General features: G+C 33.1%; 1 protein-coding gene across 1 annotated transcript; it reads left to right on the forward strand.

Annotated features, from left to right (window-relative positions):
• The first annotated feature begins 436 nt into the window (after window positions 1-436).
• LOC110665314 (BEL1-like homeodomain protein 9) lies at window positions 437-7,512 on the forward strand. Its single transcript, XM_021825371.2, has 4 exons — window positions 437-1,674; window positions 5,490-5,854; window positions 6,136-6,196; window positions 6,363-7,512. Exons 1-4 carry the CDS (start codon window positions 727-729, stop codon window positions 6,894-6,896), a joined length of 1,908 nt encoding a protein of 635 aa, XP_021681063.2. The 5' UTR covers window positions 437-726; the 3' UTR covers window positions 6,897-7,512.
• The last annotated feature ends 10,826 nt before the right edge of the window (window positions 7,513-18,338 follow it).

Consider the following 18,338-nt stretch of genomic DNA (forward strand, 5'->3'; position numbering starts at 1 on the left):
AATTTAAATTTAATTTTTAAATTATTTAATTTAATTTTTATTTTAATTTAAATTTAATAACCATTAATCAATAAAATTAAATAATTAATATATATAAAATTAAATATAATTTATAAATTTTTTATAAAAATAAATTAATTTAAAAATTAATTTAATTCAATTTAAACATATAAATTATTATTCAATTCGATTTAATTTAATTAATTTTTTTTTAATATTAAATTAAATTAAAATAATTTAAATTTATATAATATAAAATTAAATTAAATTAAATTTTAAAATTAAATTAAATTTAATTTTTTAATTTAAATCAAAACCTACTCACCCAGTCGCAAAGATTTTGCTAAACGTTAATTAGTTTGTGTGTGAGTGAGGGACTATATCCTCTGTCTTCGTGAAGTGAGAAACCCAACCTCCATAACACAAACCCCTTTTTTTTTTTTTTTCTTTCAATCTATCCCTTCACGTATGTCTCTGTTAACCTGTCATTTTTGCAGTACCAGAAGATATGATAGCCTTTCATTTCGTCATCACTGCACCTTCTCTTTCATATTTCTCTCACTGATCTTGATAATCTTTCATTTCGTCATCACTACCACTTCTCTCACACTTCTCTAACTTTTGTCCTTTTCGTCTTTAGTATCCAACTTAACTCTTCTCTTCTCTTCTCTTCTCTTTCTTCAAGGATACGAGTGTAGATTTTTTCTTTTTTTTTTCTGTGGAGCTATGGCGGAGGATTTTGAGCCCTACCATGTCCCACAGCAAAGTAGAAGAGACAAGCTAAGAATTGTGGTTCAAAACCATCCTGACCTTCAGGGTTGTACAGGGTTACTTCCTCTTTACGATCCCGCACTTCTCCCTTCGGATTTGCTGGCTTGTACTAATAACTCTCTCTCTGATGTTAGTGAGGCCTTTAAAGGAAACGGAGTTTGTGTAGTGAAAGAGGAAGGTGTTAATTTAATTGGCTTTGTTGGTGGGATCGTGAATGCTGCTGCTGCTGCTGCTGCTGCTTCTTCTTCCGCTACGCATCATCCTTACTTGGATCCGCAATCCTCTTTGCCTATAAACCCTAGTTCGATTCAAGATATTAACGCTAACCATTTTCTTTACACATCACATAACTTTCAAAACCTGAGAGATTTTGAACAACCATATAATGGTGGTGGTGAAGCAGCAGCGTTTAAACCTGAACCTTTATCTTTGGCTCATGAGTCAAATACCACTGGCCAAGGCTTGTCTCTATCTTTGTCTTCTCACCATACCCACCAAAGTAATCTCCCTTTAGACCTTAATTTGCAAAGACACGGGTCTGCAGTTTACGGTGGTAAGATTACTGTTGGCGGTGGTGATGGATATACGGTTCCTGGCATTGTTGGAGGCAGTGGCTCGACCTCGACTGAGTTGTCTAGAAGTTCGGTCCCTCTCGGGCCTTTCACGGGATATTCTTCGATTTTAAAGGAATCGAGATTTTTGAAGCCTGCACAACAGCTACTTGAAGATTTTTGTGATGGGGGTGGGGGAATTTACAGCGAGAAGATCACGATGGATGCCTCTTTGATGGATCCTCCTGTGGAGTGTGTGAACGCATGTGGAATTCTGGATGATCCGCTTAATTATGGGGATGGAGGTGAAAATCGGAGAAAGAAGTCAAGGCTAATTTCAATGCTAGATGAGGTATGCATCTCTAATATGATATGGTTCTTCTATTCAGTGTTTTCTCTTTTACATATGAGCTAAAAGGGTTGGTCTAGTGAAGCAATTCTTGAGTTTAAGTTCAAGTTATGTTGATACGTAGTTCATGTTTTGTATTCTTGCTGGGTTCTTAATAACTAATAATGTTTTTTTTTTCCCCTGCAATTTAGTCCTATGTGAATGGCTGTTTTAAATTCTTGTAGATCGATGTAATTTTCATCTTTAATCTCCCTTCGAGACGGGTCTTTGTGACAACGGAACATTTTCTCGATGTGGGAGACATCAACTGCCATTATTAAATGAGTAATTGATTCTATAATGTGTTGGGGCAGACATTGCTGGAAACAAAAGATAATTGGTGATGTTGCATGAATGAGTGTTCTCTACCTGTAATTTATAGCTTTCCTCAACCGTATATAATTAGATTCTTGTCATTCGAGAGGTAGATTGCCTCGATGATCACAAAATCATCTTTTATGAAAAGTCGATAGAAGGGAATATATGCACAAAGAGTAGTGTTATAAAGTATCTGACAGCCATAGAAAGAGTTCTTATACGTGACATGTCGCTATGTTTTGGGCGTGTTGTGCATAGAGTGATAGAAGGAATCCTGTTGAAAGGATTTATACTAAAAAAAAGTTTATATGGAAAGCAATAATTGTATTCCACACCTAAAGAAAACAGATGAGTAGATGACAAGGTGTCTGGGCTTTTTGAAGGACTAGTTTCAATTCAAGCGGCTTTTGCTAATCGCAAATCATCATTTGGGATGTGATTCTAACCTTTTGACGAAGAAGAAAGATAAGTTTGAGATGGAATTATTCCTCCATGTGCGCTTTATGTGCTCATCTTCATCATGGAATTTGATTTTACACTTGGATCCCTATAGTCTGTTATGATATTCCATTTAGTGGGTGGTCATGATGAGAGCAGTCACATTGAATTTAAATCATGTACTGTGGTTAGATGATCTTGATTGATGTTTTGCTTGATGTATTTGAGATAAGTTGAACAGTCTAAATGCTAATTGAAAGAGTAATTGATATGGGGGGTATTTTTTATGTACTTGGAATATATGATCAGCTTTCACAATGTTGTCACGATTGTTAAGTGGAGAAAGCACCCTAGTAGAATTTGAAAATTTGCAACTTCTATGTGGAATTCTGCATGGATGAAGTGTGTGGTGGTGCTGTGTCCAAAATATGTGATAATCTTATCTATTTATATTTTCCAACAAGATACTGTCTCAATGTAGTACAACTTTACTTTATGTATCTCATGATAGTCTAATCCTTTTTTAATAATTTTGTCTCTTTTTTTTTATAATATTTTATTCCTTTTTTTTAAGAAAATACTCGGGCTTTTCAGCCCATAATGGCCTGTCGAGACTATTTTAACTTTGGAATTTTGGAAATGGCAAGACGATGGAGTGAAGCATGCCAAAGCTCTTTGTAATTTTTTTAAATGCACATATGCTACTCAAGGAGGAGATGTAGAGAGGGTAAGGGAGGAAAAAGAACAGAAGTTGGATCTTAACCAAGAGGTTGAGTTTGTTGCCTTCTTACGTGTCTCTTCTATAGTATAGGTGGGTTTTTTTGCATGCATGTCCTATGTATTATTTAAGTAGAAGTGCTGTTGTGTTATAACCCTTATTTGCACTTGAATGCTGTAGATATGATTCAAAATAAGTTGAGTGATTTTTAGCCAAGGCTTTATGAATTTGGCTGAGTTGGTTATATTTTTTGTTGAAATAAGAATTTGAGGTTGCTCTTGTATTGGTTCAATTCATTTGCAAGTTTGAATTTTGACTGAAATACAGTAACCTCAACTTCATTTAGTTAGTTTGTTAGTTTAGTAGTTAGAAAGGAGGATTGAACTTGAGCTTGAGTTCTTGCTTACCATTTTGCAGCAGGCTAGTGCCACTTAGTTATAAGGCTAGTGCAGCAGTGATTCATGTAATTAATTAGTCTCTCTTATTGTTGTGCTTCAACTATCAGGACTATATCACAATATACAATTTCTTTTTGTTTGTATTTGTGCCTTCCCATTTCATATATGTTTCTAGTAAAATCTTAAATAAAGAGTAAATGATGTTAGGGAGATATCTTGTTAGAGTAAATTTGTTAATTCAATTCCACTGTTTGGTCTGGTATTAAAATGTACTGTTGGGATGTTGGATTATAATCATTTTAGCTTCCTATCAAGTTATCCTCGCCCTTGTTCAATTTTAAGTTGAGGCTGTATTCCACGTGGTTATATATTAAACTTTTTGGCTGATAATATATTAGAGATATAAAACTATTCATGACTTGAGGCTCTCAATTACAAGTTTAAACTTTTAGGTTTAATGGTTTTTTGACATGGTATTAGAGTCTCTTAGACCAAAAAGTCCATAATTAAAATATTGGTCACTCCTATTTATTAATTAAATATTTCAACATAAGTTAAAGTGGACTGGGTGTTATGCGCTAGGTTTAGTCTAAAAACTAATTAACATATATGTTTGCACCTAGTAAACAATTAACATTTATAATTATTCTATGTTTGATTTGGTCCAAAAACTAATTAATTTGGTGGAATTTGACTAGACACTATCATTTTAATGGTAGAAAGTATGATAACATTGAACACCAGCTCAACAATCTGCCAGAAAATGAAAAGATTTGGGTTTTGTACCCCATATTGAATCCTTCTTATTGGCCAATGGGGAAGCATAAAAATTCTATTCTTCTGGTTCTGGTGTTTGAAGGAGGCTATAGCCTGTAAATACGAATGTCTCTCAAACATAATTCATGCATGGCACTCACAACATTCTTCTACTTGAACGGTGATAGTATTGGGGAGGAGTTACACGCAGAAATATGACAGATTAGTATTTACTGCTTTGTTAGGTTGGCTCTTAAACCACTGGAAGGTCGATACTAAATTTTTATGCGGTAAAGTGGCCTCCTACCATTCAAGATATTTGCTTAATCCACAAAGTTGCATATCCATGCTTGTTTATGATTAGCTTTCTATTCCCCACACTTTTCCATTTACTTGTTCCTGAATGCAACAAGAATGTTCAGTTGTTCACCACTAATTTCTTCTTCATTTTCAATTTTTAATGAGAGAACTATTAGAACATGTTGAGATAGATAATCAGCTTCAAATATCTACCATCTGCATGCTAAACCAACTATAGAAACAAGACAGCTGATGAAATTATCTTGGGTGTCCTTTTTTTTTTTTTCCTATAATGCGAATTCTTTTGGGTAATCGTAATTCTGGTATCTGTTTACCATCTCTTCCCTGTTGGCCATAAAGAGAAAAGATGAAATATGAACATTGGCAATGATTTATCATTAAGGAAGTCCCAGGTTCACATCAGTTGTCGGTTCTAAAGCAAATCATCATATTTGCTGCTAGTGTCAGGTGTATTTGTGACTTGAAAAACGCTACCTCATTGTGGACTTACGGTTAACCTTCCCATCATTCAATCAAAATGTGTAATGCCTGGATTTTTCGCTTAAATGAGGGCAAAACAAGTTTAATTTGTTTTAGTTCTTTCCTATAACATAAACTTGATAAATGAGATTGCAATGAGTTGAGTGTTGATTGGTAGTTTTGCGTCCAAATTGACAGAAGCTTTTTGGCTACTAATTCTCTAAAGCTTTTGAGAGTCATGCTAGAAGAGGAGAAATGATTAATGATCGTCTAATTCTTGCTTAGTTTTGATAGAATATTTTCTTTTCCGCTCTTATTAGACCTATTTATTCCTGTTTCCTGAAACTTAATAGTGTGTATATCTTTATTAGGTTTACAGAAGGTACAAGCATTTTTATCAGCAGATGCAAGCAGTGGTGGCATCCTTTGAGTATGTTGCTGGGCTTGGCAATGCTGCTCCATACACAAACTTGGCCTTGAAAACCATGTTTAGACATTTTAGGTCCTTGAAGAATGCAATAACTCACCAGCTTCAGTTCACTAATAAGGGTCAACTGAGCCATGGAAAAGAAGAGGCTACAAGGTTTGGTAACACTGATAGAGGCCTTTATGCACAGAGGCTGGATAAGAACTCTGGATTCATGGAGCACCAGCTTGTTTGGCGACCTCAGAGGGGGCTTCCTGAACGTGCTGTAACTGTCCTTAGGGCATGGTTGTTTGAACACTTCCTGCATCCGTGAGTGACTAGCTGTTTATATTTTTTATTAATAACAATCAACTCGGATTGCATTCTGAAATAGAGTTGCATAGTTTCTAAGTGCATTATTTTTTAATGCACCGGGTGTATTCTATAATTTGCCGAGTTTCTATCCCTTATTTATTCTCCTTCCTCCCCCCCAAACCACCACCACCACCCCCTCCCCCCCTCTTCTTTCTCTGCATTTCTCTTACTGTTAAAGGAGTACATACTTACCAATAATTTTACTAGAATGATAAGGGCTATCTTTCTTGTTGCAGTTATCCTACAGACACAGACAAGCTAATGTTGGCCAAACACACTGGACTATCACGGAGCCAGGTATGCATTCTTATTACTATGGTAATTCTTTTATTGCCTTAGACCCAAGGAACTTTGCCCTCGCTCTCTCTCTCCTAGCCAGCAAAAAATTTTGGAATGTTCAATCTTCTGTATTCATAAAGAATTTGAGTGATCATTGTTTGACAAATATCTACGCATGAACTAGGTCTCTAATTGGTTCATCAATGCAAGAGTAAGGCTCTGGAAACCAATGGTGGAAGAAATACACATGCTGGAAACACGGCAAACCCAAAAATCTTCACAAAGGGAGGAACAACATGCTAACAAATCAAGTGATCAGATACCTCTTTCAAACTCTATAACTTCAGACAACTCATCAACCTCTATCCAAAGGGTTGAAGACATACCCTCAAAGCGAACTAGAAATGATCTTCCTGATTTACCTCTGGGGAATGAGGAACCATTGAATTTGTCTTACAACAGTATGCTGAGTCATCCGTCTGTAGGAGTTGGTATAAGTGGAGCAGGTGAAAGCAGTAGTGTTTCCTTAACACTAGGTCTGCATCAGAATAATGGGATAGGTTTGTCAGAACCCTTTTCTATGAATGCAGCGCAACGTTTTGGCCTTGGTCTTGAGAAAAGCAGCGAGGGATTTGTCATGGGAAGTTTTGAAGCACAAAATCGTCACTTTGGAAGGGATGTAATTGGGGGGCAACTTTTGCGCCATTTTGTTGGTTGAAGATGTTTGTTGTGAGGAGCTGCTTCAGCATCAATATTCATGCTAACAGTTTTCTTCTGGATGTGCTTTTATCAACTATCAGAGCCCAAGCTCATACAAAATGGTCAAATGCTTATCCTCATGGTGTAACAAGGTATGTTTATTGAATTGAAGAGTACATGATCTCTTAATATAGTGCCTTTAAGAGAAAGGGATTGGTGTAACATTCTTCTGTAAATCTATAATTAAATGATGGGAAATGATACCTTTAGAGGCAAAATCATCAGTACTGGCATTTGATGGTGGATTCCATTGTGAATGAAAGCCCACATTTTACAATCTTTCAGCACCATCAAAAGTCACAATGGTTAAAAGCTCAGATGGTGGATTCTGGCCAAAGTCAAATTTCTGCAGTCCTGGTAATTTCTTTTCTTTTCCAGGTTTTTCCCCACTCATCTCTGCTACACCTTAACCTAATGTCATCATTGGTTGGTTTATCAAGAATCCTATTGTAACTGCATATTTGAAGTTTTAGCAACATGCATTTGTTTCAACGCATGTTATATTCATAAAGGCAGATTCATAGTTCTTCAATTTGAAGGTTAAATAACTTTATTAGCTTCTTAAACTTTGAGAAGGAATGTCTTTTGATGGCTCGTATACGATGAATAGGTGAAGCATGGACTGAAGATACAAAGGTATTTATTTAATAATTGAGTTTCAGCGTATATTTTGTGTTTTAGGTACATGATTTAGGCAAAAAAAAAAAAAAAAGAAAGAAAAGACTAAATCACTACTTTGATTAGGCTGATCAAAAGATGAATTAAAGGGCGATGGTGACATGGAGTTGTTTTTTGATTTGTTAAATGTTTAGCTTTGGATCTTATATTAAAAGGGGAAACAAAGAATTAAGGCCTTGTGAATTAAATGTGTAAATTATAATTTAAATGTTGTGTTCATATGGATTGTAAAATTTAAAAATCAAATAAAATATCGATATTTCAATTAATTTTCTCGTAAGCAAAAAATTTTGAATCATTTGGAGAATTAAGAAAAGTTTGTTAGTTTATTCTATAATTTTATTTGAATTGAGCAACTCGCCCCAACAACTGCCTGATAAGTGAATTTTTCTCTGAAATCAATAAATAGAGAGAAACCTCATTCGAGGGCAAGGCCTATTTTGCTAGGATTGTTAAAATATTAAAACAACATAAGCTGAAAAATAATGATCATTGGTAAGAAGGCCACATTTATAATGAAGGCTGAGCTTTTTTGTGGTGTTGGGCCCTTCCTAGGTTTGGTTTTTTTTTTCTCCCTTTTTTTTTCACAGGCAGATAATTCATTGGATTAAAAGGGATTGTAGTTTGCCAATACAACAAAACTCTAATTCTACTCTGCGACCTGAACTAATAAATTAAGGCCATAGGCGACAACCATCTAACTCTGACCTAGAAAAAAACGATTTGCATCTCACCCTTGCTGTCGCACAATATTCCAGCACCATTAGAGTGACAATCAGCCGCATGCAAGGCTGGAAAGCCATCTTCATAACAAACAGATGGTCGCAGTCTAAAGGAGGCTACAGACGAGTGAAGTAATGAAGCCATGGGCCTAGAATAGTCCTGAAGCCATTGAGCCAAGAGAGCAGTAACCGTACCAGCAAGACAGAAGGTAACGGTGACAAAAACTTTCAACGTCTCACTCATGCAACACTCTCATGCGGGCCGGCGAACGGAGCAACAACACCACGCCTTTCCCAGGCTTGGCTGGGGTAGACAAGCTTAGGCTTATGGCATTTTAGACCATATTAAGATGATAGAGCACACAGAATTATTGGTTATGACTGCTTGTTGTGCAGATTCCATGGCGGAATGTAAGAAAAGGACTCGACGATGTTTGGATTAAAGAAATGTAGAATCCATAGAATTTATTAAAATCCCTGGAATGAATAATCTATAGAAGCTACAAATTCTATCGTTTTGTGTGGTCAACAAATCAATGGATTTATAGTTGAAATTTTTAGATTTCAAACCTATTAATTATAATTTTGATTTAATTAAATTGCATATGTTGAGTCCATTTATAGCAAAAAATGTGTTTATAGTTTTTTAGTGATTTTATTATTTAAAAATAATTTAATAACTTATAATTTAAAAGTTAATTAGATTTAATGAAATACATATTTTAATAAAATGAAAAAAAAATTAAATTGTAAAAAGTAATATTAAACAACATAATAATTTAACTTTAAATATTTAATAATACTTAAAATAGTTTGGACGTCTCCACTTAAATATATAACTATTAATATACAGTATTTTATATTTTTTTTGGGAAAGTAGTAATTTGTAGTTTGCAATTAGAATAAAATAATAATTTTAAAATATTTAAACTTTATTTGTTTTACAAAATAATTTATATATAGAAAATATTTTTTATAAAAATATTTTTTACTATTTAGTTACAATGTTAAATTATAATATATGTTTATATTATATATGTATAGATATCTTTACATTTTAATAAGATTGTTAAAGTTTAAAAATTGACTTTAAAAATCATTTTTTTTAAATGATTTAATTTTTTTTATTAAAAAAATTTTTTTTATTAACATATTTTTTAAAATATTTTAAACATTAAAAAATATAAAAAATATTTTTTAAAAAAACATTTTTCTCAAAATAAATGAAGTCTTAATTATTAGTGAATTCCTAATAATTTCCTTCGTCCACCTAAAAGGTTGGAATTGGCAAAAGATGGATTTCACTCTCTTTTTCAACAATCAAGCATAAATTTTAATGAAATCTATGGATTCATTCTAAGAAATCTCCTAATCTCTTGCTTCTTATTTTCATCAGCATATTTTAACTTTTAAATATATTCATTTATTCACATTAAATTCCTAAACGATTATTTTTATACACCTTAAGTTATTGTTAACTAAAATATTAAATTAAATATGCTTAAACCCACTTAATTATGTTAAGCAAAACAATAAAAAAAAATGATTTTTACAGTGAATCAATTAAATTAAAGTGAAAAAAAAAATCTCTCTTTTGCTCTCACAAATTGACAAATTAAAATTTCTCTCAACGAAACAATCAACTTTCTTCCTAAATTTTTCCTTAAAAATTTTTTCTCGCCTAGATTTTCTATTGCTAAGCCTATAATAACAAATGATTTCTCTCTTTTTCTAGATGCCATCTAATCCAACTGTATATAAGAGTGAGCATTCTATTGATTCAATTCAAAATTGAAAATTCGAAAAATTGACTTAATCTAAAATGCCAACTGAAATTGAATCAAACTAAAACAAATCAATTTAATTTGTCGATTTTGAACAAGCGACTAAGAAGAAAAATAAAGTCGTTTCTTTCCCCTCTCTACTAATTTGAGAGTCTAGTACCTAGCACCATAATCCCTTATTAGAACCTAACACCAGCAGTTCTAATCGTAGATTATAACCCAGCAATCATTCCCACAAACACAATCCCAAACACAATCCCACAGTAATACCACAACATGTTAGCAACAAGCCAAATAAATTTCGATTCTTCTTCCCTCATTCGACTTCAACAACAACAAAAATCACAAAGAAATGGTGACAATGACATCTAGATGCATGCAAAGAACCACAAAGAATAACCATATGGGTGAATCATAAGTGGGTGGTCATGTCTTGTGGGTGAGCAAAAAGAATGAAGAAATAAAAAAGAAGGCAAGAAGAAATCGACATAAGTGTGGACATGGGTGGTCTCTGTGCATTTGGCATGTGGGTCTTCATCTTCAAACTAATGCATGTGGGTCCTAATGATTTTTTATCAAGAAAATTGTTCTAATTGGTTTGTATGTAAAGCTCTTGAAGAATAGAGTATGCTTGTAACCTCAAATTTCACGTATGGTGTTTGGTTTGGTTGAGATCTGACTAAAAAAGTCATAGACTTCAAACTTTCAAAACTCATTTTACATGAATCAGAAAGTGAATCATGCAAGGTTGATCTTGTATTGAAGCTTATGACAAGATGTGTAACACCCCTCACCCAATTACAGTGTAACCGAGCAAAGTGTGCTACATTCGGTGCCGGAGCACCCTATCTTATCTTACTTTATTCCTTTCATAATTTGATCTCGTTATATTTTAATATTAATTATTTTTCGACGGAGAAACCAGCGGAATTTCCCCTATTTTATTACCTGTTGACGTATTTTACTATTTACCCGTTTGAAAATTTCAATAATATTTTATAATAAAAATCTCGTCAATTATTTTCATAACCATCTCATAATTCACATCTCATTCATATATCTCAATTTCATATTCATTTCCATGCATTATCTATATATTTCAAATCTATCTTCAAATCCATACAATCTCACTTATGCTCAAGTCACATAAGTAAAATTTTCAAATTTCATTAATTTACATAATTTCATAATTTACATGATATATAAATTAATTACATATGAAAAAACTAATTTATTAATTTACATCACATTTCTATTAATTACCTGTTCATAATCTACATTATAATACAATATCTAGCATTTTATATAAAATACAAAATATGATCTATATGGGCCCTATCTACATGCATTGCTGAGGAGGTGACAACCTTGAACGCTCTGCAGATCAGAACTCCAAATCTCATTTAGTATTATTTGGCTTTAACTTGATTCTCTGCGAGGAAACAATTCAATCGCGCGAAGCATTGCTGCTTAGTGGTGCAATAATATAACAAGGAAATAATATACAATTAAATATAGAAATAAAACATAATTTAAATAATTAAGATTTATTTATACTTCACATGCGGTTCTAAAATTTAATATGTTTTATCCTAATTTAGTCTTCTTTGAAAGTGTTTATTTCGCCAATGTACAGTAATAATGTACAAAGAAAAATGATCTAAAAATAATAAATTTATGCTTATATTATCATGTAAGTCACATTTGCAATATTTATGTATGTTATAATTTTCTTTGCTAATCTTTTAGCATTTTCTCAATACTTTCTAGGTTGTCTCAGATTATTTTATAATAAGTAAATTATAATATCGGTCTAGTTCATTTCGATTCTTTCTAATAAATAACTATTCTAATTTATTTTAGGTCATCTTACTCATTTATTTTATTTAATTTCTAATATTTTTAATTGCTAATATTCTTAACTTATTTCAATAAATTTCACTGCCCAAGTAACCTATGACAGGCTGACTAAACTGGATAACGAGTCGTTGGCACTGGACACCACAGTGCCTCGGGCCGTCATACCATGGGATGCAGAACGTCAACCACGTATGCAGTCAGTATGGCTAAAAAGCCATGATAACACATAATCGGGCATAAAAGCCATGAATGTTGGCATAAAGCCATGAATGCGGGCATAACGCCATGAATACGGGCACAAAGCCATGAATACAGGCATAAAGCCTTTCGCAGTACTGCTAAAACAATACCCTATTGGCATGTCAAACTATCCAATCTGACACACATGTCTAGGCAATACAAGGGCACATAATATTATTAAATATTAATATATTGTGTTTTATGACTTTATTATTTCATGATAAATTTTATAATTTATACATTCATTATAATATTCATACATTCCTTACATCATTCATAATGATCACAATTCATAACAATGGTGTTCATATACCATTGTACTCAAAACGTTCTTCCATTCCCTTATAAAGAAAACTTATGTTCCATTCATATTTTCATGTGATTCATTTATTCATTACAATATTTATATGAACTCATAACTCATACAAGGTGTTATTATCTTATTTGTAATGGAAACATAAATCCTAATGTGAACCTCATCCCATTTATACTCAACAATCCATCTAGGTTAATGTCATTTCATATTCAAGTGGTATTACTTATGTTTTATTAGACCTACTAGTAATGAGAATAAATCTTAACTATATACTCACATAACTTAAATGTTCATTAAGTCATTTAGGTGAATTATTATTTCTATTTCAAGTAATCCATGAATGTTTCATGGATTCCAAATTTCATACCTTAATTTCCTCTACCAATTTAGTTATTATACTTTGTGTCTATGTATTACTATTCACATTACTATTCACTCAAATTATTGACTTTTTAATACATAATAAATTTATTGAACCTAAGTTCTCAAAGATACCACATTTTACATTCAAAATTTGTTGGTATTGGTTGCCAATACCATTTCCAAGCTTAATGTTAATTGGGCAGAATTTTCAGTTTTCATGCCTTGTGTTTACTGTTCCATTGGTCATTTTTGCAGTGGGAATTTGGCAAAATGATCAACATGAAAGTTGTTCCTTATTTTGTCTAGTTGAATTTATTTTTCTGAATCACTCCATTTGGAGTTTTGTAGCTCAAGTTATGGTCATTTTACCATAACTGGCCGGATTGAAATTTTTCTGGACTGACCATATCTACAATACAGAGAATAGTGACTTCAACTCACTTGTTGGATATGTTCTGGTCATAATTTGGGTTAGATTTCTTCATGAAAGTTGTTGGTCTGTATCTCAGCTTGTTGTGGGTAAACTTTCAGATCAATTGGACTATTCTACACTGAGTTATGGCCAAATAACCAAACACTATTCATTTAGTCATTCTGCAGAAACAGACTGCAGGTCACCCGGATTGGGGCAAGGTTTTGGTCCACTTGGTTTGGTCTTATGGGCATGGTTTCTTCACCAACGTTATGCCATTATGTGTCTAGTTTCATGTCCAATTGGCCAAACACCAATTGAACCTCTACAATTCAAGTTATGGCTGCCCAAACCTGCTGGACTCATGTCCAATTCTGCAGGTCACCTAGGGCAGCCACACTAAACCTAAATCCCATCACTAAATACACTTTATTTCTTGTTTACCAATAATCAAATGGTCACTAATTGACCATAAAACTCACTTTCATCATTACATGATCAAAGTCTCAATTTCATGCTCAAACCCTAACTTAAATTTCCAATTCATGGCATACACACACCAAACTCATACCAAATCACTCTATCCATCATCTATACTCATCAACAACATAATTAAGCCACTTAATTTCATCAAAAACCAACAATCCTTAAACTTTCTCATGGCTGCCAAATTTAGAGATTTCATTTACTCAAGTTTTTCTTTTAATTTCACACAATTTCTACTTGATTTAGAATGCTTACAAGTTAAAGAAAGAAAAGAAATTGTTTAGGGCACTAACCTCTTGTAGCTCAAATCCAAGCCAACCAAGACTTTAATTTTTCTTTACTTTCTTACTCTTTCTTGGATGCCAAATACTTCTCCTTGGTGTGGGTATAATTTTTAGTGAAGGGAGGATAAGGTTTTAAGGTGAATTGAAGTGGGAAATGAAGCTTAATGGAGCTTTAATGGTGGAACCTCTTCTCTCTCTCTCTCTCAACGTTTTTGGCTGTCCAAAAATTGAAGATGCAGATTGGTTTTTCAATTTTTTGGTCTCTTTTATCTCTTTTAATGAGTTTAACAAATTGTGATTGGTAGAGGAAATTTAAATGACATCATATGATGTCATAATTAGCATTTTCTTTCATTTTCTTTTCTTCTCTTCTCTACTCATTTTCAATTTAATTTTTAGCAATATTTATTCATATTTTAGATGATAATAATTATTTTCTTAACTGGACAAGTCGGCCAAAAATCATCTCTGAAGACGAAATGACCAAAATGCCCTCCGTTTGGCTTAACGGGCCAAAATTGTCTGTACCTATTGAAAAATTTTTCTAAACCTTTTCTTGGCATTCTAATGCTATAGAAACCTCAATGACTCTTCTCTGGAGTCCCAAAAATTATTTTATGAATTTTTCCCCTAGTCTAGGGCTCCTAGTTGCAAGAACCGCAACTTCCTACTAGGTTACCCATCGCTTGGGCGCCGGCTCATTTAACTTAGTTGTATTTTATTTCTAAATTTTTTCCTAAATTTTTCTTATTAATATTTGAGTTAATTATGGTTCCTCACTTTAGTTTAAATATTTTTCCGGACGTTCTAGCTGTCTGGACCGACACTGGTCACCGGAACAGTAGAATGTACGGAGTTGCTACAGGGAGGGTGTTACAACTCTTCCCCTCTAATTTAAATTTCGTCCTCGAAATTTACTGGGTGTAGGTATCTAAGATAATTCTTTTACCTTTCTATTGCTCCCTCTGTCTACTTCTTTTATATATATGGTACTATTTAGTCTTTTCGAATATATCATTATACACTTAGGCATATCATAAAGGAAATGTTTTACCTGAAATTCACATCTGGGGCTTCTTGCTCCTCTCCGGCTTGGGTGACATTTGGAAGTGGTGTTACTATTGTACTTGGTCCTTCCACGACCTTTGTCTGGGTTCGTGGTAAATTCCTCTTAGGACAATCTTTTAGACGATGGTCTATGGCCCCACACTATAACAGGCTCCAGTCAATCCCCTACATTCACCTTTATGCCACTTGTTACAATGGCCACATTTTCTTGCTAATCTGGCGCACTCACTACTAGTGTTTCTGGTTGATCTCTTCTGGGTATAGGCCTAGGTCTGGATCTCCTACTTTGATCAGATGTCTGACTTAACTGTTCTCTCGGCCTCTTATTACTAGACTGTCCAAATTTCCTCTTTTGCTGATCACCACTCCTCTTCTGTTCCTCTTCATGAACAAAGCTAATATATTTCTTTCTGAACTCTATCAGAAAGAATTCCCAAGTTACGTCGGCTGGTGGCACTACCTTGGTTACAACATCCCACCACCGATATGAAGCTTCTTGTAACAATGAAACTGCACACTCCAAACTCTGTTCTGGTGTGCAATGGAGCTGCTGCAGGACTCTTTCAGTCCTTTCTAACCAATACTCAGCTGCTGAAGAATCGTCTTCCTTTTTACCATTGAAATCCATAGCTCCATACTTTCTAATTTTTCCTAGAGGTGATTTCTGCTGAGACAGTGGTGGAATAACCCCAATCATCTATCGAAAGAATCCAGTCATCTGCTCAAACAAGGCCTGTTGGGGTTGTACAGGCACCTCTTGCACTAGTGGAGCAGGATCTCCCCGATTTCCAATATCACTCCCAGTCGGAATACGGCTTACTACTTATTCTTCTACTGCCCTCTGTGATTCTGAGTCCATACCTTAACCTAAAATAACCAAGAAAACAGATCTGCATTAGTGTCACCTCAACTCATATGAATGCAATGCATGTTATGCACACAATCTTATTCTATCTATCTATGCCTAGGAAAGCCTAAACTGTGCTCTGATACCAATAAATGTAACACCCCTCACCCAATTACAGTTTAGCCGAGCAAAGTGTGCTACATTCGGTGCCGGAGCACCCTATCTTATCTTACTTTATTCCTTTCATAATTTGATCTCGTTATATTTTAATATTAATTATTTTTCGACGGAGAAACCCAGCGGAGTTTTCCCTATTTTATTACCAGTTGACGTATTTTACTATTTACCCGTTTGAAAAATTCAATAATATTTTATAATAAAAATCTCATCAATTATTTTCATAACCATCTCATAATTCACATCTCATTCATATATCTCAATTTCATATTCATTTCCATGCATTATCTATATATTTCAAATCTATCTTCAAATCCATACAATCTCATTCATGCTCAAGTCACATAAGTAAAATTTTCAAATTTCATTAATTTACATAATTTCATAATTTACATGATATATAAATTAATTACATATGAAAAAGCTAATTTATTAATTTACATCACATTTCTATTAATTACCTGTTCATAATCTACATTATAATACAATATCTAGCATTTTATATAAAATACAAAATATGATCTATATGTGCCCTATCTACATGCATTGCTGAGGAGGTGACAACCTTGAACGCTCTGCAGATCAGAACTCCAAAATCTCTGTTTAGTATTCGCTGGGCTTTAACTTCAGTATCTGCGCGAGGAAACAATTCCATCGCGCGAAGCATTGCTGCTTAGTGGTGCAATAATATAACAAGGAAATAATATACAATTAAATATAGAAATAAAACATAATTTAAATAATTAAGATTTATTTATACTTCACATGCGGTTCTAAAATTTAATATGTTTTATCCTAATTTAGTCTTCTTTGGAAGTGTTTATTTCGCCAATGTATAGTAATAATGTACAAAGAAAAATGATCTAAAAATAATAAATTTATGCTTATATTATCATGTAAGTCACATTTGCAATATTTATGTATGTTATAATTTTCTTTGCTAATCTTTTAGCATTTTCTCAATACTTTCTAGGTTGTCTCAGATTATTTCATAATAAGTAAATTTTAATATCGGTCTAGTTCGTTTCGATTCTTTCTAATAAATAACTATTCTAATTTATTTTAGGTCATCTTACTCATTTATTTTATTTAATTTCTAATATTTTTAATTGCTAATATTCTTAACTTATTTCAATAAATTTCACTGCCCAAGTAACCTATGACAGGCTGACTAAACTGGATAATGAGTCGTTGGCACTGGACACCACAGTGCCTCGGGCCGTCATACCATTGTACGCAGAACGTCAACTACGTATGCAGTCAGTATGGCTAAAAAGCCATGATAACACATAATCGAGCATAAAAGCCATGAATGTTGGCATAAAGCCATGAATGCGGGCATAAAGCCATGAATACAGGCACAAAGCCATGAATATAGGCATAAAGCCTTTCGCAGTACTGCTAAAACAATACCCTATTGGCATGCCAAACTATCCAATTGACACACATGTCTAGGCAATACAAGGGCACATAATATCATTAAATATTAATATATTGTGTTTTATGACTTTATTATTTCATGATAAATTTCATAATTTATACATTCATTATAATATTCATACATTCCTTACATCATTCATATTGATCACAATTCATAACAATGGTGTTCATATACCATTGTACTCAAAACGTTCTTCTTTTCCCTTATAAAGAAAACTAATGTTCCATTCATATTTTCATGAGATTCATTTATTCATTACAATATTTATATGAATTCATAACTCATACAAGGTGTTATTATCTTATTTGTAATGGAAACATAAATCTTAATGTGAACCTCATCCCATTTATACTCAACAATCCATCTAGGTTAATGTCATTTCATATTCAAGTGGTATTACTTATGTTTTATTAGACCTACTAGTAATGAGAATAAATCTTAACTATATACTCACATAACTTAAATGTTCATTAAGTCATTTAGGTGAATTATTATTTCTATTTCAAGTAATCCATGAATGTTTCATGGATTCCAAATTTCATACCTTAATTTCCTCTACCAATTTAGTTATTATACTTTGTGTCTATGTATTACTATTCACATTACTATTCACTCAAATTATTGACTTTTTAATACATAATAAATTTATTGAACCTAAGTTCTCAAAGATACCACATTTTGCATTCAAAATTTGTTGGTATTGGTTGCCAATACCATTTCCAA

This window comes from Hevea brasiliensis, chromosome 5 (genome assembly GCF_030052815.1).
Source record: "Hevea brasiliensis isolate MT/VB/25A 57/8 chromosome 5, ASM3005281v1, whole genome shotgun sequence".
In the NCBI taxonomy this organism is placed as follows: Eukaryota; Viridiplantae; Streptophyta; class Magnoliopsida; order Malpighiales; family Euphorbiaceae; genus Hevea; species Hevea brasiliensis.